Here is a 23,680-nt window from a genome sequence, read left to right on the forward strand (position 1 = left end):
AAACAGTAAAAAGGCATTTTGTTCAGCCCAAGACATAATCTAAAACAGTTCCAGTTTATGAATAAGTGCCCTTGCCTGTCACATTATGATTTCTTCCGTAACTTGGAAGGTGTACAAGGGCCTTCCAAGGAGCTGTCCTTAGACTAACCCTAAGACATCTGAAAACTTCTCTCAAGTTGGTCTGGAATTAATATAACTGCCATGTTATTTTTTTATCTCACAGACTCCTGGGCGATGTAATATTGTGTGGAGGCTTGAGAATCCTGTCAGGAATCCGCCTCATGGAACATTTCCCACAATTCCATGGTAGTGTGAGGAGGCCATGACATTTAAAGCAGTTTAAATTCACAGTGAAGACTTGCCCAACCATGAAGGTTGAAGGGCAGGGGTGTGCTGCTCTGTGTAGCTTCTGCTGGCTATATGGGCTTGCCGATGTAGTGCCCTCTAAATATTGTTGGACTCCCAATTCCCATCAGCCCCAGCCAGCACAACTAATGGTCAGGGATGAGTCCAACAACATCCAGTAAGCACATCTGTTGGCTACCCCCCCCCCCCGGCACGCAGTATCTTAAACCCTGAGTTACCTTAATGTTAGGTGCTTTTTGAACTGATCATTATTGCTACTGGCTAATGAGGAGAACCACCAATGGCTCTGTGATTTTCGTACTAAGAGAGTCCTGAGGGGGGGAAATCTACCACGCGGTGTTAGGCAGCAAAAGGTTCTTCTGTATCCCTCAGGAACAGACAGCTGGCGCTAAAAACCAGTCATACCAGCGAGGGCGAGCCCATTCTGGATGCAGCTGCATGGATAAATTCACAGCCCCCTTGGGAGACAACAAAAGTTTTCTGGCTCAGAAATTGAGGCTGAGTATCGCCTCCGAAAGCTTGTTGAGGTCATGGCAGCAGGGCTCCCGCATGAGAACAAAATCAACCTTCTTGTCTTGGTCCACAAAGATCTCCAGGAGGTCTCTCCTCAGCCGCTCAGTCTCGTCCTTGGGCCGGAGCTGCTCCTCTGGCGAGTTCTGTTTATGGCTCTTCCTTCGATCCGCAAGCAACCCTCCGGGTGGCTTCCTGTCTCGAAGCTGAAGGACCTCCGTCTGCGAGGCTCGGCCCGCGGGGACAGACACAGGCACAGACCGGCCAGCGAAGGAGTGGCAGTTTGGGACATTGGTCCTGCGATGGTGAAGGGACATAAAGAAGGTTTCAGGAAGGGTTTAGATGGTGGAGACAACCCTTTTAACTACAGTCATACCTCGGTGTTGCATTAGGTTCATGTTGCATCTTTTCGCCTTGTGAGTGTGGCAAACCCGGAAGTGTATACTTCTGGGTTTCGCTGCATGCACAGAAGCGTTCTGCGCGCTTTGCGCATGCACAGAAGTGCCACTCTAGTTGCGGACTTTTCGGGGTGCGAACAGCACCCCGGAACGGATCGTTTCCGCAACTAGAGATACCACTGTAAAAGGTTCAAGTCTTGAGGGGAGAAACCCATGTTGCAGAAGGTACCAGGGCAAGACAGTGAGGCGTTCTCTGCCACAGGGTCCCACCCGCCATTTTGACTGTCCCCTCCCAGAGCTGCCTCCATCATTGGCCATTCTTCAAGGCTGCCTTAGACGGCAAGGTTAAAAAAAGTCGAAGCACCAAGGTCCGCTACCTTGGCTTTTCTGAGACCCAACTGCTATTTAGCTCCTCTCTTCCCAGAACTGCCTCCACAACTGACCATTCCCCATAACTGCCTCAGGCAGAGAGGCAAGAAAGCGAGGCCCATGACATTGACCTCCCTGGGACCAGCTGCCATTTGGTTTAACTTTGTCCCAAGAGCTGCCTCCTGGCCATTATGCAGCAATATAAAATATCCAGTACCTGACTATGTTTACCTTCCACTCCCCATTTCTTCCCTTTCGTATCGTAAATCTCAATGCTGCTATTATAAAATATCAGCTGCCGTTGGCCTTCTGCAAGCCAACCTGAACTTGGAAGGATATGCGGCAGTATAATTTTCACTCAGGTTTGTTTTAGCTCCAACCCACACACTTCTCTGGCCACAAGATGGAGCAGTGTCACCATGCACTGAAATAGATATGCTTCTGTTTTGTGGTTGGAAAGGGGGGGGGGGACACAAACAAAGGGTGTTTTCCTAGGGACAGCTGCTTGCTCCGGCCCATGGAGACTTTTTAACATGTTAAATGCCTTTCCCGACTCCACTCAGCTAGATCACTTGTTCCACTTGTGGGTGCATACCTGGGGGTTTTCTTCAGGAATTCTGCTATGGTGGGCCCGTCTCGTCCCAAGGGGTCATCGGGAACCATGAAAATATTCCCCACAAAGATGTACTGCAGAAGGCTGGATGGTACACGAAAAGAGAGAGTCAAGAAGGGTAAAGATGGATGGGACGTATTAAGGCAAGAGGGCCCTAATCCAAACCAGTTTGACGGGCACTTCCTATTGCCTAGAGAAAGAACTGGCATTCAGGCCACATCTGCACGGTTCATTATTACACACCATTTCATTAGTCATGGTCCCCCCCCCCCCCGAATCCTGGGAACTGTAGTTCATTACATGTGCTGAGCTGTGATTCCCAGTGTTTGAACCATCATCCCTCTTTCCTAGGGAACTCCAGGAACAGGCTCTGGGAGGCCAGTTCTGCTGTTTGAACAATGTTAAGGGTGTTGGGAATAGTAGCTGTGTGAGGAGGCAAACTACAATTCCCAGGACTCTTTGGTCATGTGCTTTAAATGTGTGGTGTGTACAAGTTTAGGCTATTGGTTCATCTACCTCGGTGGTGTTTTTAGGTAAAGGTAAAGGTACCCCTGCCCGTACGGGCCAGTCTTGTCAGACTCTAGGGTTGTGCGCTCATCTCACTCTAGAGGCCGGGAGCCGGCGCCGTCCACAGACACTTCCAGGTCACGTGGCCAGTGTGACATCACTGCTCTGGCGAGCCTGCACCAGAGCAACACACGGAACGCCGTTTACCTTCCCGCTATAAAGCGGTACCTATTTATCTACTTGCACTTTAAGGGTGCTTTCGAACTGCTAGGTTGGCAGGAGCTGGGACCGAAAGACGGGAGCTCACCCCGCCACGGGGATTCGAACCACCGACCATACGATCGGCAAGTCCTAGGCGCTGAGGTTTTACCCACAGCACCACCCACGTCCCTGGTGTTGTTTTTATCATTTATTAATTAACAGGTCACTTCTGTGCCAAAATGGTAGTTTGCAACTAAAAAAAAACCCAAAACGTAATTAAAATACACAACAACAGGCAGGTTGTTGTTGTTTTTCCCCAAAGCTTTTTCTGGACATGCCAGGGAGTGAGCCTCTCACCACTAAGCTGCAGCCCTTCTGCTTAAGCCCAGGGGCCAGTACAATTCTTCAACTTCCCCCATCTACCCAGTTCCCTAGCCACAGATCAAACAGCAACCAAAGCGCTCCAGAGAAGGAGGGCTATATATCCACATCCTTTTCCTACTCTCCCCAGCCCTGCTCAACTGAGGGTGAAAGCCCTGCACAATCGAGAGGGGTCAAAAGGAAAAAGAAGAAGGCTACTCTGTCACCAATTCCCACAGCACCTTTCTTTAATGATTCTGATCCATTTCTTCGACTCTTTCGCAAGATCCCGGAACTGGTCGTTGGTGACGATGACGCCGTTGGTCTGTTCCGCTAGTTTGAGCATGAACCTGCGGGCATAGAAAGGGAAGAAAACACCTGTCAAATAGAATATTTTTTAAATTTTAGTGGTTTGCAACAGAACCACAGCCATGTTGCAAAGGGTTCTGGGACAGAGGCTGGGCTTAATGCTGTCACTGGCAAAGCCTGTTAGACATCCCAGCTGTCTCTCTTAAACCGAGGGTTCACCCTAATTGTGTGTGTGTGTGTGTGTGTGTGGGGCAGATCAACAAAAAGAAAACAATGCTATCTTTCAAGGAAGCTTATCTGCCATTACTGATCTCCTTACTGATAAAGCTACAAGTTTACACAAAAACTGGAACCCATTGAAAACCTACTGCGATAACGTCATCTTCCATTCCAGGCCAGGATAGGAGATGGATAAAAATATACCAAGGAAACGGAACACATTTGAGAATTTGGTTCTGGAATATCACTCTCTGTGGTGTGACTGACATCACTTCAGAATTTCACTCTGTGTCTTGGTAGCCACAACATGCTTCAGTTCCTTTCTGTGATAACCACCCTTTCATATCTTGTCAGTTACACCATGACTCAAAAATCATGCCTGCCACCCCCACCCCGGGCCCATCTGCTGGCAGAGTCATTTCCTACTTCTGCCCCAAACCCTCGTACTTGTGACCTCATCAAAGCATAGCGATATCCGGTGACTTGACATCTGGAAAGCCCAACCTGGGGGAAATCCCAGGGAAGGTCCAAGTTGAAGAGGAAAAAAAAAAAGAAAAAAAAAAAGACCAGAAAGAGAGGATATTTTCATCAGTTTCCGCCACACACAAAAAAACCCCACCACTGCTCGCCTTGAAGAAAGCGAAAAACCAAAACAGCAATGTTTTATTGACTGATCGGTTTGGAAGAGATCAAACCCTTCCACCGGCTAAACAAGCACACAGAAATGTTCTGATTGACTAAAACAGGTTTGGACAGGAAGGAGATTCGATGGTTGAAGGTTTCTGACACCCAGTTGTTTTAACAACAGTTAAGGCAGGCAGGTTGGACAGTGTTCTCGAAGCTACCAGCATGAGTTTGACCAAACTGCGGGAGGCAGTGGAAGAAAGGAGTGCCTGGCGTGCTCTGGTCCATGGGGTCACGAAGAGTCGGACACGACTAAACGACTAAACAACAACAACAAGGCAGGCATAGGCAAACTTAGCCCTCCAAATGTTTGTGGGACTACAACTCCCATCATCCCTAGCTAACAGGACCAGTGGTCAGGAATGATGGGAGTTGTAGTCCCAAAACATCTGGACGGCCGAGTTTGCCTATGCCCGAGTTAAGGATTCTCTTCCCCACTCAAATCGGCCAGTTGGAATTATTGTTCTGTAGTAACGCAGGTGAAGATCTGAATGTATACATGCATCACAGTGCATGAGCTCATGGGGCGCAGCAGATAATTGGCTCCACCACCACCCCAGGACCACTTTGCATCTGGCTCCGCCCCCAATGTCATTCCTTTGATTTTTTGGGGTGGACCTTGGTGTTCCAGCCAAAAACAAAAGTGGGTCCTCAATTCTGTCCAACCTTTGGCTAAACTCTCAGACCAAAGAGACCTTTCATCTCTCCTGCAGAGCTGTACTGAGCTCCAGCATTCCATTCCTTCCCCACCAATATTTAAAATGTTATCTGAACGTTCCATTATCTCGCAGCAGGTAGACCAACGGCAGGGGGAGATCAGGGAGATCGCTCACACAGGGAACAGCCACTCGGTGCCGACAGGCGAACCTGTGCTATGTATGATACAGAGAAACGCTGAATTGCCTTTACGGTAAGTTCACAGAGCTCTGCTGACCTGTCGTCATACGGCACGATGCCCTTCCCATCTATTTTGCGTGACGGCGTGACGGAGAGGATGCTCAGGTTCTGTAACTCAATCAAAAAGTGCTGCTCTGTGGTTGGGGAAAAGGGAGAGAGAAAAAACCAAAGAGGAATGATACCAGCACTGGAGCTGAGACGCCAACATCACATTCAATGACTCCTCATTTCTTATTGGGGCTGCGGCAGTTGCAGCCTGATCTCATCCATGTTTGTTTGGAAGTAAGTGTCCTTGGTTTCAGTTAAGACTTACTCCTCAGTAGGTAGGTGGCCTTTCATGAAGAACACAGGAAGTTGCCTTAAACTGAGCAAGACCACTGGGTCCATCAACCTCAGTGGGTTCTCTCCCAGTCCGACCTGGAGATGCCAAGGATTGAATGATGGAGTCGCCTTCTTTATGCAAGGCAGATGTTCTTCCCCCAAGTGTGGGGAGGCTTCCCTAATCTAGTGCCCTCCAGATGCTTGCATAGCAGGGGCTGGGACTCGACAACCCTTGGGGTCCCTTTCAAATTTTATGATTCTATGTTGATAGATTAAAACTCTCATGCTGGCATGAGTTCTGGGGAAATCGCTAGACCGCCTAATGTTGTTGGACCCCAACCACCAACAACTCAGTCCAGGGTGGTCAATATTCAGAACTGATAGGAGCTAGAGCCCAATAACATCTGGAAGGCCATAGGTTTCCCCCATCCCTAATTATTTTTAATGAAAATACTTATGCACACTCAAAGCTACAATGGGTGCATCTGGCACCATCTTAGAAGAGGCGTTCTAGTTGATCTTCAAAAGAGCAGGGAATGTCTCTTTTAAGAATGGAGCATAACATGAGAACATACACACTGAGCCCTGTTGGACCAGAACCAAGGTCCGTCCAGTCCAGCATCCTATTCTCACAGTGGCCGACCAGATGCCCAAAGGAAGCCCTATGCAACAGCACTCTCCTCACTTAGGATTCTCACCAACTGGTCTTCAGAGGCTCACTCCCTCTGACAGCGGGGGGCCTGAGGCCACTTGTCTCTGAATCAATTAAAAGCAGATCGCCCTATCTTTCTTAATAACACAGAGATCAATCCAAATAATCAGTTAATGGCTTTTTAAAAGCAACAGCACTACCCCCAAAAAAACATTGTCTGAGTTCTCACCCAGTAGGTGGGAGCCAGCCATCTCTCACCTCTCACATTGGAGTCTTCTTCCATCCGATGTGCAGGTACTAAGACGGTCACCTCCCGGTGCCCACGATCCCAGAAATATTGTACGGCCAGAGCGATGCCCCGGCATGAGAAGAACTGGTTCAGACCGTGCCTACGAGGACAGAAGATGACACTCAAAATGGCAGGACTATAAGAAGAATCACTTAGGTAAATCCACTGGCTATGCCAGCAAAGGAAGCAAGATACATAGCAGATCAAGGAAGGACTTCTGCTTGGGCCATGCGTAAAAAGCATGGGTCCAAGCTGTATTCCGCTTGACCCACACTTTCTAGGCACAGATCCAAGCAGTTTTCCCCTTGCCCTGCTCCTTTCAAAGGGAAAAACCGCTCTTTAGTGATAGATCAGAACAAAAGGCAATCCGGGGGAAACCCAAAATGCTGTTTGCTCCGAATGAATACGAAAGAGCTGTTTTCTCAAGGGAGAGCAGTGGGAGAAGAGGAAGTGTGGATAACCCTGGGGTTAGCAGCACTGCGTGTTTTAGAGCAGTGCCTTCCAAATGTCCCCCCCCCGCCCCGCACAGATCACTTCAAAATTGCTGAAGATCTTGGAGAACCACTCAGTGTGCTATGCTAGATGCGGTATGATTTTCAATTCTATTTTTTATTACTTTTATTTCTCATATAGATATATATGAAATAAAAGTAGCAATAAAAATTACAATTAAAAGTCAATATGAATATTTAATATGATGGAAGTGCCATCTCCCATCTTTAAACACAAATCCACCTGAATGAAGCTCACAGGCCACAGGTGGTCCATGAACCAGTTTGGGAAGCCCTGTTTAGAGAACTGGTGAGCTACAAATGTAGATGAGTCTTTCCTTGGGCAGCCAAGGCAGAATTCCTAGAAGGTACATTTTTTACTATAACTGTATATATATGTCCAAGATGGAGAACCTGTTCTCCCAATGCTTTTGGGCCTCCCAGCTCACATCAGCCCCAGCCAGCATGACCAATAGTTGGAGATGATGGGAGCTGGAGTCTTAACATCTGGAAAGCCACAGCAACCAACAGGGGCTCAAAGGGCCTTCAGGATGGTATACTCTACCACAGCCACGTTGGAGATTATACCTCTATGAGGGCAACAAAGGACTCCTAACAACTCTAAACATCCTTATCAAACTATATCCCCAGGATTCTTTGTGAGAAACTGTTTAAAGCAGTTATGTGCAGATGGGGTTTAAAAGACACCCCAACAAATTCACCATTATTCGTTTTCTTATTGGTTGAGGTCACACATTATGGTAAGATAATGGATTAAACCAGATATAAGAGATCCTGCATCCCCTAGATGTTGTTGGACTCCAACTCTTATCAACCTCAACCGCCAGGGATTATGAGGAACATCTGTGCAGCAACATCTGGAGGGCTACAGGTTCTCCACTTCTTGACTTAACGTTCTGTCTGAACCTAGGACCCTCCAACAAACCACAATCCATAGACCAATACAAACCATTGTTTAAGCCTTGTTAAAGGGAAACAAACCACCATGTCAGGTTCATACATAACACTAGGCTATATCCCTCCTTGGTTTGTTTATGTGCTTAAAGAAAAGGGAGGAGCAACATAGAAATGATCGAGCTGCACAACCCAGCATGCCCTCTAGAAGTTGCTAGACTAGAACTCACATCATCCTTGACCATTTGCCAGGCTGGCTTGGATGGCTAGGTACTGGAACCCAATAACATTTGAAAAAATGTCCACAACCTCATGTACCACAGGCCATACCAATAGGAAGAGCCCATTCCCAGGCTCCCTACAAACACACCACTCACATCATGGCCACATTGCTGCCATCAATGATGATCATCCGTAGGTTCTTCTTCCCTGGCGTGTTGGCCAACTTGAGCTTGAACTCAGTCTGGAGGGCTTCCTCAAAGCGCTGGGCTCCGGTTACTGTAGGAACAGAGCCTTGGTGGGGGAGCCCTAAGCTGGTGCTCTCTGCCGACTGGCTTCCCTCAGAATCGGACGTCGAGAACAGGTGACCACTAGGGGAAGGAGAGAAAGCAGCAACTTCTGGGTTGACTGGTGACAAACTGATGCCCTCGTGGAAAGGGGACCCACTGTTCCCCCCTCTCTCCTGAGGCCTCTGAGGCGAAGATTCCCTGTGATTCAAGATGGCCGCCCTCCGTGCACCAAGGTGTCCTCCATGTTCTAGCTTTGCTGCTGAGGCCCCCATTGCAGCCTCAGCCTCCTCTTGGTGTTCCCCCTTCTCATTGAGCCGCCTCAGCAGACCTGCCAATGGGGCTCCTGTCTGTATCTCTGTGGGGATCTCACTTGGCGAGTGGCCACAGTTGGCTGCAGCTGCTTTGATGAGTTCCCGGAGATACTCATTTTCATCCTGGTTCTTTTCTGGTGGAGAAAGAGAGCGCTCTCTTCCCCCAGGCTCCGTCTGAGGGAGGACAACCCCTTCTTTCTGGGAGGCCTCTGCCATCTGGACCCTGTCCAGGATAGTTGAAGGTGCCTCACATACCCCACCCTCCAAGAGTATCTTCTTGACCACCCGTTCCTCATAGCCCATGGTTTTAAAGAAGTTCAGCCTCATTTTGAACTCCTTCTCCGTCCACGATGACAACAGGACATCTGACGATGGCTCCTCTTCACTGGTTTCCTCAGGCAAGCTGGCAGGGCTCGAGTCCCTTGCACAAAGAACATCCTTCCCCTTGTGACGATCCTGCAAAGACTCAGCTTGGCCTCCGTAACCAGGAAGAAACCGAGCCTGTGCATTTGGAATAGGTTTAGGGGAACTCTTGGGAAGTGCTGGCCGCGTGGGGGTTGTCACCTCAGGCCAACCCTGAGGACCATTCAAGCAAGACAGGTCGTGCTGAGGCCTACTGGGGAATTCAGGCTCACCAAAGCCTCTGGGGAAGTCAACCCTTGACACCTGAGGTAGAGTTTGGTCTTGAGGCCTACCAACCGTGACAGGCAAGTCAGTCCTAACATCTCGAGGCCTGACAGAGTACTGCGGTTGTGTAGCTTCTTGTGGGGACTTGTGAGGAGATGCTTCAGGCCTAGCAAAGCCTGCAGGCAAATCAATGGTAGAGTCTCCAGTTCTGCTCTGTTCTTGGACTCTACTGAGTCCCATGGGCAAGCCAAAGGTATTTTTACTTGGAGACTGAGGCCTGCCGCCACCCCCCATGTTAGTTTCCCAGCCCACCAAATGGTCTTGCCCGAGGCTTGGTGCCCAACATCTGTTCCTTTGCCTGTGCTCTCCATCTTCTTCCTGAATCTCCTTCACCAAACTGAGCAACTCCTCCTTGACCGAGGTGGGAAGGATCAAGAGGTCCATAGCGTGTTTGTCATTGTAGGTTTCCACCAGCTCCAGGAAGGCCCGTTTGACTTGGGTCTCCTGTTCCTCAGGCAGCCTGAGGTTCTTCTGGTGCTTTTCCACAAAGTCCTGGATCCGACTCTGCGCCATGACGAAGGATTCAGCCAAGCCGGAGACTAACAGAGTGCCAGGGCGAAGGAAAGTAAGGCTGGCAGATGTCCCTTGGGTGAGGCAGTCTAGGAACAACCCCTGGGCTCCCAGAAATATGCACTGCATGTCTTTGGGGTAGTAAACCTCTTCACTCAGCTCCGGCGCACAGAGACCTTTGATGTATTCCTGGAAAATAGAGCATATGTGATATTGCAGTTGGTATCCCCACAATGAGCAACCCCTCCACTTTTGGGAACACATACCATGCCAGGTGGTTTTATGACATAGTGAGTTTCTCCACTCCCTGTCATTAGCAGCTGAAGGCCTGTGTACATAAGAATACCATGGTGCTGGAAGATATGACCTTTGCAGGGGAGTTTTGCCATGGTGGCATTCCCATGCAGGGCATCATGCTCACTTCTGCTCTTGGGGCCATAGATAAACATCAGAGCATTTGCTTTTGCACGTAGAAGGTCCCAGACCTGTTCCTCACAATCTCCAGGATCTTGGAAGGCAGGCAGCAAACGAAGACCCTGGAAAGCCCCTGCCAGCCAGAAAAGACGTTACTTGGCAGGACAGATCTATGGTCTAATGCAGTAAAAGGCTACTTCATATGGTGATATATAGTCACATGCTCTGGGAAGGGCTGTGGCTCAGTGGGAGAGCATCTCGCTTGCATGCAGATGGTCCCAGATTCAGTCCTCAGCGTCTCCACATAGGGCTGCCCCAAAACCTGGAGAGCTTCTGCCCAACAGTGCAGGCAATATTGAGTTAGATGGATCAATGGGCTGACTCAGCACAAGGCTGCTTCCTATGCTGGTATATTCCAGATGTGCTCGGTGCTTACTTTAACAGCGGAAGAGACCAGGGGGTGGCGTCTCTGTCCTGGATTCCAAAGGCTAGTCCATGGGTAGGCAAAGTAAGGCCCAGGGGCTGGATCCAGCCCAATTGCCTTCTAAATCCAGCCCGCAGATGGTCCGAGAATCAGTGTGTTTTTACATGATTAGAATGTGTGCTTTTATTTAAAAAGCATCTCTGGGTTATTTGTGGGGCATAAGGTAAAGGTAAAGGGACCCCTGACCATTAGGTCCAGTTCTGACCGTCTCTGGGGTTGTGGCACTCATCTTGCTTTATTGGCCGAGGGAGCCGGCGTACAGCTTCCAGGTCATGTGGCCAGCATGACTAAGCCGCTTCTGGCGAACAAGAGCAGCGCACGGAAACGCCGTTTACCTTCCCGCCGGAGCGGTACCTATTTATCTACTTGCACTTTGATGTGCTTTCGAACTGCTAGGTTGGCAGCAGCGTGGACCAAGCAACAGGAGCTCACCCCATCGCGGGAATTCGAACCGCCGACCTTCTGATCGGCAAGTCCGAGGCTCTGTGGTTTAACCCACAGCGCCACCCGCGTCCCTGGGGCATAGGAATTCATTATTATTATTATTATTTTCAAAATATAGTCCGGCCCCCCACAAGGTCTGAGGGACAGTGGACCGGCCCCCTGCTGAAAAAGTTTGCTGACACCTGGGCTAGTCAATGAAGACCCACAGAAACCCTTACCGTCTCCCTCCCTCCCTCCCGCTCCTGCCCCTCTCGCACCTTTGCCCTCTGCAAATTCTCTCTGCATCCCTGCAGCTGCAGCCAGATCTTCCTCTCTCCCTGGGGGTCCTCGCTGGGGCTCTGTGCCGACCCCAGGACCCCCAGGATATTCAGCTCCACCCCAAAGAGCTGCTCGATCCTGGGGCGCTGCTGGGTCACCAATTCCCGCACCTCCTCGGAGACGGCAAATTCGTCCAGGGTCCTGCCACTGCTCGTCATGGCGGAAGATCACGACCACCGGCCGCAGGGCCACGTTTCTGTTCCGGAGATGAGGCTGGCCGTTACGTGGATAACGAACTGCGGAACGAAAACACAGGTTGAATGGGGGGAGGAAGGTTCTGGACGAAACCTGAATTTGAAATGCAGCAAGGGAGAAGATGCAACTTCTGCAGGTAAAGGAAGACAGCAGACGAGGAGAAGAGAAGAAGAAGAAGAGCTTGGATTTGATATCCCGCTTTATCACTACCCGAAGGAATCTCAAAGCGGCTAACATTCTCCTTTCCCTTCCTCCCACACAACAAACACTCTGTGAGGTGAGTGGGGCTGAGAGACTTCAGACTAGCCCAAGGTCACCCAGCAGCTGCATGTGGAGGAGCAGGGAATCGAACCCGGTTCACCAGATTACAAGTCTACCGCTCTTAACTGCTACACAACACTGGCTCATCGGCACAAGATTCACAGGAGCGAAAACGCAAGCTGCAATTCAGTGGCACACAGAAAATCCACAGAATGTGGAACTGCTTGCCAAGCAATGCTTAGCCTCCTAAGGACCTTTATTTTCAATTCTTCTTGATTTTCTTTTTATAAAGCAACCAAGGTCCTAGTTAGGAAGTAGCCAGGCCAGTCCTACAAAAGCCCAAGAAGCTGCAGAATAACATTTTCACACCATTCCAAGGTTAGCAAATTCAGAATGAATTATGGAAAAAAATAACTACATAAAAAATGTAAAAAATCACGCAGAAATAGAGTTGTTTAAAAATGCAATGCAAGAGGAATTAGGCCATGCATGACTTGCCAAATCCTCTGACCTACCTGAAGCATGCATTTTTGCTAGAGTCCTTTAATACATTTCTAGTGTGGAGCTGACATGGCCCTGGGCTATGAGATTGCGAGGTCTGGTGCTTGGTTTTATTTTAAAACACGGGGAAGAGCGTAAGGTGAAGCAACATGTACAAGGGCTGCTTTGCATATTGTAGAAGCAAAACCAAGAGGTTCACAGCCAGAAATATTGTGACCAAAAGATAAGCATAGTCAAAAGTACTATACAATATACACCCAAAGGGAGAGACCCAAGCGCTTTTCCTCTTGGGCATCTAGCATTTTAAGTCAATAACAAATGCATATATAAAATCACCTTTATGTTTATATAAAATAAAAAAAATAGGCACCTAGGCTTTGTCAACCAATCCAGTGCCTTTGGACTTATGGGCCCAACATTGGCTAGCAGGAGTAACTGCTTATATATACATCTTTACTTACTTCTCCGCAATCCAGAGGGCCAAAAACTATTTATTTGAAAGTGAAAGCTGAAAAAATATAGGGAAAGCAGCCTGGGCCAGTGGTGTCTTTGGTTCTAATGTGCCATCCTGATCAGCATTTGTGTATTAGGAATAAGGCCACAGTTGGAAAAGGAAGGAATGAACTACAAGCCCTAAGCCAGTTCAATAATGCAGGATGTGTGTATAGTAAGTTAGCTAATAGTCAATACAGTATTCGGACTTTGTCCCCCAGATAGATTCTGGGCTTCTTTCCTGAATTTTTGGGTTTTTCCTCTTTTTAAATTAAGTTTCTAGTCCTGTTACAAAGAACGGGGTGGGGGGTATGTACTGGCAGTAATGTACCTAATTTCTTAATAAGGCATAAACCTGCTCTCACATTTCTGCGTTGTGTAAACAGGGAACACTAATTAATGATTGACCCTACAGGGGTGTAGTGAGGGCAGGCCAGATAATTACACTAGAAAGAAGCCAGGGATTGGACAGAATAGATTAGAAAATTGTTATTGGTAGAGCCAGTGTGGTAAAGGTAAAGTTAAAGGACTCCTGAACGGTTAAGTCCAGTCATAGGCAACTATGGGGTTGCGGCACTCATCTCGCTTTCAGGCCGAGGGAGCTTGCGTTTGTCCAAAGACAGCTTTCCAGGCCATGTGGCCAGCATGACTAAACTGCTTCTGGTGCAATGGAACACCATGACGGAAACTAGAGGTCATGGAAACGCCATTTACCTTCCCGCTGCAGCAGTACCTATTTATCTACTTGCACTGGTATGCTTTCGAGCAGCTAGGTTGGCAGGCGCTGGGACAGAGCAACGGAAGCTCACTCCATTGCAGGGATTCGAACCACCGACCTTCTGATCAGCAAGCCCAAGAGGCTCAGTGGTTTAGACCACAGCGCCACCCACGTCCCTAGAGTCAGTGTGGTATAGAGTTTTGGACAGGGCGCTCCGGGTTCAAATCTCCACTCAGCCACGAAACTAACCAGGTGATCTTGGGCCAGTCACTCCTAGCTTAGCTTGCCTCACAGGGTTTTTGTGATGATAAAATAGAGAAGCGTGAGAGCCAAAAATGGAGCAACTAAATAAATTTTTCTTAATGCGGCGCAGGGGAAACATAAGAGGGACAGGAGTTATAGGAAATTGTTGTTCTTGCAAATAAATGCTGAAGGGCTATAGCTCAATATACCCGGCTTCTCCAGGTGGGGCTGGACACACCTGTCTAAAACAAGCGGGAGAATCGCTGAGTCAGCTAAATGGAAAAATAGAGTGACTCAGTATAAGGAAACATTGCTAAAAGATGAAACAACATCTAAGTCAAGGAGGGGGGAAACCTGTGGCCCTCCAATGTTGCTCAACTCTACCTCCCAACAATCCCAACAAGTATAACCTATGGTCAGGGATGGGGACAGCTGATTGCAACAACATCTGAACCGCCACAGGACATAAATGCAACCAATATCAGAAGGATCAATGTCTACCCAGAGCAAAAGGACGCAGGTGGCGCTGTGGGTAAAACCACAGCGCCTAGGACTTGCCGATCGCATGGTCGGCGGTTCGAATCCCCGCGGCGGGGTGCGCTCCCGTCGTTCGGTCCCAGTGCCTGCCAACCTAGCAGTTCGAAAGCACCCTCGGGTGCAAGTAGATAAATAGGGACCGCTTACCAGCGGGAAGGTAAACGGTGTTCCGTGTGCTGCGCTGGCTCGCCAGATGCAGCTTGTCACGCTGGCCACGTGACCCGGAAGTGTCTGCGGACAGCGCTGGCTCCCGGCCTATAGAGTGAGATGAGCGCACAACCCTAGAGTCTGGCAAGACTGGTCCGTACGGGCAGGGGTACCTTTACCTTTACCTTTTAGAGCAAAAGGCTAGTTAGCCTGTTGTAGGCAAACTTTAAGAGAGATCCTAGTGGCACCTTAAAGACACAATTTATTCTCCCTGGGAAAAACACATAGATCTCCATTTTTATTTTGTGAAATAAACGTGGAATCTATCCTTCAGCGGAAAGAGATGAGCTTGAATATTTAAACGGACAGCAAAGCCTTAAAAGCGAAGTGAAATCCTGGGGCTCATCGATCGGGCAAAACAACACCGCTGGTCTGAAGCGCAAAGAAGCTTTGAGACAAAACACCGAGGCAGGAAACAGTCGGATGTACGCCAACAAAAGCTCACACCCCCCGTGACATGCCTTTTCACGCAGAAAGGGCCTTGCAAACAACGGAACGAGCTTTGCTCCTGGAAAACCCTCTCCTGCCTCTGACAGCGCCCACTGTTTACAACCGATTCCCCCCCAGCCTAAAAATCTGCGCACCGTTGACCAAGCGCCTGTTGCGCCCTAAGCGTAAAAAAATAAACGTTCCTCTTTAACGCGCCCCCTCCAAAACACACACCCCTTTTTTAGATTCATAGCTACACGTCCTTTTACACAATGTAATCATTTCGGGGCAGAGGGGCTGTTCCGCGCCTGATCCGTCCCACTCGTGAGAGGGAGAAGGATCCTGCCCCGCTTCTCCTTTCTCCAAGGAGACCCCGCTTGGTCCCGGGACACGCAGCCCCCTGACCCCTCCTCACCCGCCTCCCCGACACTTGGCAGCTCTCCTCCGTCTCCTACCCGCTGGAGGGAGTAGACTCGGCGAGGGAGTCCCAGCAACGCCGGGCCGAGGGTGAGGATCCAGCCAATCCCATCTCTCGCCTCGTCTCGGTTTTGGTTTTGTTTCTCATCGCTTCTCGACCCGAGTTTCAGCTTCCATTTTGGAGCGATGCGGAAACGCCTGAGCAGCCGCGGAGTTTCCCTGCTGGGCGGCGCGTCTCGGTCCAGGGAGGAAGGAGGGCTTTCACTTTGCAAAAGGCTTCCTGTACAAGTTTTTAAACTTCCTCCCTTGCAGTGCGAAGCGCGTTACTTGCGAAATTCAGGGGGGGGGGTCTTCCTCCTCCTCTCTTCCCTAGGAGAGGGAGCTGTGAGGAATAGCCGGCCTCTGAGTATGGGGAGAGTTCTGCGCAACCAGAAATTATTGGAGGAGGAAGGACCGTTGCTGAAAGGGGTCGTGGCTCAGTGGTGGCGCACGACCTTTGCGCGCAAGAGATCTCGGGTTCAGTCCCTGGCACCTCCAGGTAGGGCTGGGGGAAATAGCCTGTCTGAAAGACGCCAGAGAGCCCTTGCCAGTCAGTGTTGGCAGGCATAAGCTAGAATGGACCAATGGTCTATCAACTCAAGCAACGCCCTACCTATGTTTCTAAATACTGCAAAAAAGCCTCTGTGCGTGTAACCTGGTCCCAAACCAGGGACCAGGGCTTTAAATTCTGCTGGGATAGCTTTGAAGCTACAGCATGAGCGAGCCCCACTTTGGGCAAAAGATTCCTGCATTGCAGGGAGTTGGACTAGAATCTAAAATCCTAATATTCTAAATGGTTAAGATCATTAACACTTCTTACACCGAACCCAGAAACAAATAGGCAGGCAACCAAAACCAGAGAGAGATGAAAGGCATTCCGGAATATCCTGAGTTCACACACACATCTGACACATACAAATTGAGTTGTCAAGTAGTACATGACACTCAGTGAGATCCCCATCCCCACAATGATGGTGATTTGAAGGCAGGTCTCAGACAAGGGATTGCCATTACCATTATCAAAAGTCTTTCATCCCCCACCCCCCCTTTTTTTTAAGCAAGCAAGAACAGGATGACTGAAGATGGTCAAGGTGAGAACGAAGGCAGGAAAGTCTTGGAAGGGATTATGGAAATTGTAGGAACCGCTCATTTCACAGCCCCCCCTCCCCCTCTCCATTGACATGCCCTGGCAAAAAGATATTAAAAAGCCATTAGATTCAAAGGTTATCATTTGGCTCTTCTGGCTCCAACAAGACAGCGCTTATCCCAGCGCTAAGGACAAGCATACTTTCCTCCTCTGCTTCTCTTTGCTTGTAGTTTATGCCCACATTTCTGTAGACCTCTTAGAATAGTTAGGGAATATTTTACTCGTTAATCGAGGTGTGTTTGTGTTGCAATTTGCTACCTGTTTAGACTGAAACTTTGCCATCCAAAGCAGCAGTTTCATATATTCTGTCACTCCTATTTTCTATAATAAACCAAGCTTTCTTTCTTTATTTGTGTGAGAGTTCCTTGTGGACGCACACATCCATAACAAGAAGCGCAAATCATAACTCCAGCAGAAGATCCTAGACCTCTCAGCAGTGTGCACATGAATATACATGAGTGTCAGCTGCGCATGTGTGAATCCAGGTACACACTCGTAACACATCCTTTGTTTAAAAGCTTCTCTGTGAAGGAGAGCCCACCAGCTTCTGAGGGAGTCCGTTCCACCGACAAACAGCTCTTGCCCCCAGAAAGTTCTTCTTGATGTTTAGGTTCGTGAGTTCTGAACATCTAAGACCTGCAAGCCTTCTGATGGCTGCTGCCCTTTTCCTGCCCTGTGGCCCCAAAAGGGCAAGATGGGAAATGTTTAGGAGTGCAAGAGCCACCTGCTAAGCGGCGCGTCCCCGCCCAATCAAATCTCAGCCATGTAACAAGCCTCCTCTTTGTCTTAGGGTCAGTGGGGGGTGGCATTATCACCCGCACACTGGCACTATGCTGCTAGGGATAGGGGCAGCACTTCTCAAAAGCATGCCTGTGATTGTGGGAAAGGTCCACCACTCTCCCCTCCCCAGCTCTGAACATGAAATTCCTAAGGCGTAATGCAGAGCCAGGGGTAACCCCTGCATACACTCATACACACACTTGCAGGAAGGAGGAGGACCCTGACGACCATACCTCTACTGAGGCCAGCTAAAATGTGTGGAGAAAGTAATATCAAGAGGAAACGGCAATAAAATGTTGCAGGGTGCAGTGCCCTTCTCTGCTGTTCCTGAATATCCACGGTACTCCATTGCCCCTCTGGCCCGGTCCCCACCTGTCCCCAACAGTTAGTCAACTCCTTTGTCTTACTCCTTTGCCCCTGTGGCAGTTTATTTCCTGGGGTAAAATCTCCCAAAAAGCTCAACAACTTTGTGGTAAAACTGTAAAAAAAAAAAAAAAAGCTCAAGAATTTTGGGGTAAAATTGTAAATGAAGCTCAACAACTCCCTCACACATGTTCACTTCATCAAAACTGGCCCTCTTTGAAAAAAGTTTGGGCACCCCTGTTACTCAGTCCTCATTGGGCAATGTTCTGGTTTTTTCCCTCCCTTCAATTTGTATTCAGGGATTTTTTTTTCCAGCTGGAACTCACTGGAACTGAGCAGTTCCAGCACCTCTCAGATGGATGCCATTGCCATTTAACAAAGGAGGCATTCGTGGTGAGTTCTGGCACCTCTTTTTCTAGAAAAACAGCAGTGCCTGTACTCTAGGTGGGTTTTAGTCCCCCCCCCTTCCTTCTGTAACCTTAAGGTTTTGTGCCACTACCTGCCCCCTTGTACGTGGGTGGTGCTGTTTTGGCTACAGAAGGAATGTCTCTTGCACCCAGACATTGTTAATAGCGGGAGCCGATAAAAGGAACATGGAAGGGATGCCCTGTGCTCTTGGAGACTATTGGAAGGAGTAAGCACGGGCTGTTTTCCATGGACTGTTTTTTTTTTTAATGATATTTATTAAGATTTTACAGACAAAAATGAGTTACAAAATTAAAAAGGAGCAAGTAAAAAAGTAACAAGGGAAAAAAATAAAAGGTATAAAAATGCAACAGGAAAAAATACAAAATACATAGAAAGTAAAAAAAAAACAATTAAAAACAAATCAGTATTTTCATATCTTATATTTCATTTACTTGTTTCCTGACCTCCTCACACCTCCCTTTTTTGTATTCCAGTTCACATGGTTAATTCAGCAAATCCTTTCCCTCTTTGTTTTTATCTTAATTCTATATCTTAACATATTATAACTTCGTATTTTCATCTAATTATCAATCCATTTTTACATATTCTTTTTAACCTTATTGCTAAAGCCGTTTCATTTCAATCCAACATCATTTTAACATTCATTAATTTTACAATATTTCTGCAAATAGTCTTTAAATTTCTCCATGGACTGTTTTCTTCCCGCTCCGGGCTTCCACCCATGTACACTCACACCTCCGCAGATACATGCCTTTGCCCTACAGACCCAGAGCTCACTGGGGAAGTTCCAGGTTGCAAAATCCTCTGGCCAAGAGGTAGGTGTGGCTCCAGCAGTAACACTCAGCTGGCTGAGGGCTGTTGTTCCCCCCCCCCCTTCCTTTCTTTCTCTCGTCATAACCATTGTCTCAGTCTTTTCCTTTTCTTTTTTTAAGTCAGTGAAAGGAAACTCTGACACATTAAGCTTGGAGCTTGCTGCTGTTTTAAAAGTATGTCCTGTTGCAGGAATTCATGTATAGGGTTTTTTTTTGGGGGGGGGGGGGTTGCCCCTCCAGCAGATATCATGCACACGCAGCCCACTACCAAAATCAGCACAATCGCTTTTGTGACTTTTGTGATTTGTCCCCACAAAACACTTCATCACAGTTTCTTCCCATCTATTCAAAGGGCCTCTGCTGCACAATACCAAATGTAACAATTCACTGATAAATGTATCTGTGTGCTGGCTCACTGGGAAAACTTCAGAAATTCATATAGACATGTGAGCTCAGCTACTCAGCAGCCCCTCTGCCTGAGTGATAATCCCTGGCATCCTGATACCTGAGTGCCAGACAGGTAGCCATTCCAGAAATAACAAACCCAGATGAAGACAAAAGGGTGTGATTAACCTGGCTGGGAAACTCTTTTGTTACACTTGATGGGTGTTTGGTGGAGGGCAAGGGGAACCGTGGGGCAGGGTCCAGGATGCTCAGATTACTGCCACCAGCCCTCCCCTTTCATGATGTAACCATGATGTATTAGTGATGTAGTTTGGGGGGGGGGGGTGACATGGGGATTGGCAGCTAATAAAAGTCTGGGTTCTTTTTTGTTTGGGGCTTCCATCTTGTTTCACTTGGTGGCAGGTGGGAGTCCTGTCACGACAGTCTTCAGTAAAAAACAGGCCTACTGGCTGCTGTTTTGCTCTGGTATTCCTGGCTGGTGTCCTTGGTTTTTTTTTTGTCCAAGGGAGCCCTCAGATTTCTCCGTTAACAATCCCTGTACTGCACATTCATGTTTCCCCACTTTCGGCTACTTATGGGGAGCCTCTCACTTTTGTTTATGTAAACCACAAACAGATTCCCTGCTGTTGCCCCTGGTGCAGCACCCAAACAGCCCCATTTTTTACCACAAAAACTTAGCCGAAGCTGCATACACAACATACATTTAAAGCACGTTTTCCTCCCTTCCGCAAGAATGCTGGGGAAAGTAGTTTGTTAAGGGTGCTGGGACATGTAGCTCCATTGTGGTTGAACTACAGTTACCAGGGTTCTTTTTAGTGGGGAGAATGTGCTTAAAATCTATGGTGTGTACACAGCCTTAGGCACTGGTTTACTTCTGGCCTTCATCTGAGAACACAAGAGCCATGCTGGATCAGACCAAAGACCCATCTGACACAGCATCCTGCTCTCACATCAGATGCCAATGAGAAGACCAAAAGCAGGACTTGGACACAACAGCATCCTTCCCACTTGAGATTCCCAGGAACTGGTATTCAGATGCATAATGCCTCTGACAGTGGAGCTGGAACACAGCTATTCTTGCTTGCAGCTGTTGATAGCTTTGTCTCCCATGAATCCGTCTAATCATCTTTTAAAGTGATCCGAATTGGCAGCCATCACTATCTCTTGTGCAGGGTGGATAATAATAATAATAATCAAATTTTTTAATTTAAATAGGATCTATTTTTTAAAAAATTTAATCAGATTTTTTAAATAAAATGCTTTGGGTGAAAAACTCTTCTGAGGGCTTATCCACAACCACATTACACGATTTCAAGATCCATATCTGAGCTCCCCCTGCTTTTTGCTTTTCTTTTCTTTTTTTGCTTCGGAGATTTCCTCGTGAAAACCCGCTCTTTAAAGCTAAATCGGAACAAATGTCTATCCACGAAAATTCAAATTGATGGTTGCTCTGATTCAGCTTTACAGAGCTGGGTTTCGCGGGAAACAAACAAACAAACAAACACAGACCTCCGCCTAGAAAAAACAGGGCAAAAGTTAAGTGTGGCTAAGCCCGGAGACTTCTGAGAGCTAACAGGCCAATCATCGGCATGCTTGCTTAAAATTAAGTCTATACTGTTCAGTTGGCATAGCAGATATAGGCAGGCAGGCAGAGAAGGTGAGAGATGCCTAGATGCCTAGATTGCTACTGGATAAGTGCAATGATCACCCACAACGGCAGCAAGAATGTGTGTTAACAGGATCCCCTTATATGCTAACTTTACACCTGTAGTGGGAAGGAAAAAGCCTTGCTTGAATTGAGGCCTAAAAACACAGAACCAGGCTTACTTGATCTACACTCGCAGGCTCTCACAACATTGGCATCTATCCCACAAAGGCTTTTCTCACAACAAAGCTGATAATCTCTAAAGCAGAAGCTGGGAACCTTTATCAACACAGGGGACACAGTCCTTCCCAGGCACCTTCCCAGGGGCCTGGTACCAGCAGTGGGAGGAACTACAAATGTGAACTTTTCCTTTGTTTCTACACACAGTCACACACCCCTCTCTTCCATCCAGGCAACCAAGCAGCCTTATCTGAGTTCAAGGACTCCTTCTCTCCTGGCAACAACAGTCAAGGAGGGTTTGAAGAAGAACCAACGGGGAAGGGGGGCCGTATCCTGAGGAGAGTCCTGAGGGCTGGATAGAGAAGCCCCGGGGAAATGCAGTTCGCCTGAGGTTCCTTATCTGCTTTAAAGTCCTGCAAGGCTCTTCTTTTGTTTGCACTGTGACAGACAAAACAAGACTACAGTGGTACCTCGGGTTACAGACGCTTCAGGTTACAGACTCCGCTACCCCAGAAATAGTACCTCAGGTTCAGGATGAGAACAGCTTCAGGATGAGAACAGAAATCACGCGGCGGCAGCAGGAGGCCCCATTAGCTAAAGTGGTACCTCAGGTTAAGAACAGTTTCAGGTTAAGAACAGACCTCCAGAACGAAATAAGTTCTTAACCCAAGGTACCACTGTACTAGGTAAAAAGGAAAAGGACCCCTGGACAGTTAAGTCCAGTCAAAGGCATGGCTGTACCCAGGATTTTTGGGGGAGGGGGGCAGGCCTTTTGTTAGAGGGGGGAGGTCTTTGGGGGAGGCAAGGACCTCAATTTCCTATCTATTTTTATTTATTTTTATTGATTGGGGAGGACAGCTTTCTCTCCCTACCCCCTTGGCTACACCCATGGTCAAAGGTGACTATGGGGTGCGGTGCCCATCTCGCTTTCAGGCTGAGAGAGGCACTGTTTGTCCACAGACAGCCTTCTGCACCATGTGGCCAGCATGACTAAACCACTTCTGGCGCAACAGGACACTGTGAGAAGTGCCCGGTTGCACGGAAACGCCGTTTACTTTCCCGCCACAGTGGTACCTGTTTATCTACTTGCGCTGGCGTGCTTTCGAACTGCTAGGTTGGCAGAAGCTGGGACAGAGTGACGGGAGCTCACCCCGTCGCATGGATTCGAACTGCTGGCGTTCCAATCGGCAAGCCCAAGAGGCTCAATGGTTTAGACCACAGCACCACCCGCATCCCTACAAGGCTACTATTCTGGGATTTGTCACCAGGGAACGAAACGTAAGAAGAGCCTACTGGATCAGGCCAGTGGTCCATCTGGTCCAGCATCCTGTTCTCACAGAGGCCAAACAGAGGTCCGTGCATAACCCACAAGCAGGACCCCAGGGCAAGAGCACTGTCTACCACTGTGGCTTCCAGCAACTGGTATTCAGAAGCATCAACGCCTCCGACTGTGGAGGCAAAGCTCATAAGCCATTGATAACTTTTTCCTCCCTGAATTCGCCCCCCCCCCCAAGTGCTTTGCACATGCACAGAAGCTCCCTCGCTTCCTCTCACTTCAGGGCCACTGGAAACAGGCCCCAAAGCTAAGGTTTGGGGAAAGCCTTGAATCAAATTCGGGCAGCCGTAAACACAGCCAATCTTATGAGGAGTGAAAATCCCACCCCCCTTTTTGCCATCACCCCAGATTTCTGGGTCTTCTACTTTCCGCCCCAGCATTCTTACCAGCGACAGCTGAGGTCTCTTTGGGATCCCCTCTCTTCTGGGCACTGACAATGCGGCAAACCGAAGCAGATGTGGGGCTGACAGTTGACGCTGTTCCTTTTCTGTGGGAAATTCCCCTTCATAACTCACTGCCCGCCCACCCGACCTTGCTCCAGGCAAGTCCGAAACTCTAGTGCCACCTAGTGACCAATTTCACGCAAGAGGGGTTTTGAATTTGTTTTCCCTTCACGTGCCAACACAGCTGCCTTAACTTTTCGTACGATGCAATTTTGCATGCTGCAGGGTAAGTAGATAGAGAAATGCTTTCCAGCCTCTCATGAAACTAGAACTCAAGAATATTCAGCAAAGCAAGATGTTAGAAATTCAAGGCAAGACAATAT

General features: G+C 48.3%; 1 protein-coding gene across 2 annotated transcripts; it reads right to left on the minus strand.

Moving 5' to 3' along the window:
• On the minus strand, nt 1–23,325 carry KHNYN (KH and NYN domain containing). 2 transcript variants are annotated; one of them, XM_077916946.1, is made up of 8 exons: nt 23,301–23,325; nt 11,718–12,014; nt 8,479–10,307; nt 6,665–6,795; nt 5,471–5,567; nt 3,567–3,674; nt 2,239–2,340; nt 1–1,173 (listed from the first exon to the last, which is right to left on the minus strand). In XM_077916946.1, exons 2-8 carry the CDS (start codon nt 11,934–11,936, stop codon nt 852–854), a joined length of 2,808 nt encoding a protein of 935 aa, XP_077773072.1. In that variant the 5' UTR covers nt 11,937–12,014; nt 23,301–23,325; the 3' UTR covers nt 1–851. The 2 variants fall into 2 exon arrangements, with proteins under 2 accessions (XP_077773072.1, XP_028558468.2); XM_028702635.2 differs by lacking the exon at nt 23,301–23,325 and adding an exon at nt 15,817–16,245.
• Nucleotides 23,326–23,680: the final 355 nt, after the last annotated feature.

This window comes from Podarcis muralis, chromosome 13, assembly GCF_964188315.1.
Source record: "Podarcis muralis chromosome 13, rPodMur119.hap1.1, whole genome shotgun sequence".
Lineage (NCBI taxonomy): Eukaryota > Metazoa > Chordata > Lepidosauria > Squamata > Lacertidae > Podarcis > Podarcis muralis.

What these genes read in the sequence shown, in the direction of transcription:
- KHNYN (XM_077916946.1), bottom strand. Translation starts at nt 11,936, where the DNA reads ATGACGAGCAGTGGCAGGACCCTGGACGAATTTGCCGTCTCCGAGGAG. An exon ending in AGAAGACTCCAATGTGAGAG is followed by an intron (nt 5,568 to 6,664) that starts GTGAGAGATGGC and finishes CCCCAACCACAG; the next exon opens with AGCAGCACTTTTTGATTGAG. An exon ending in ATCGTGCCGTATGACGACAG is followed by an intron (nt 3,675 to 5,470) that starts GTCAGCAGAGCT and finishes CTATGCCCGCAG; the next exon opens with GTTCATGCTCAAACTAGCGG.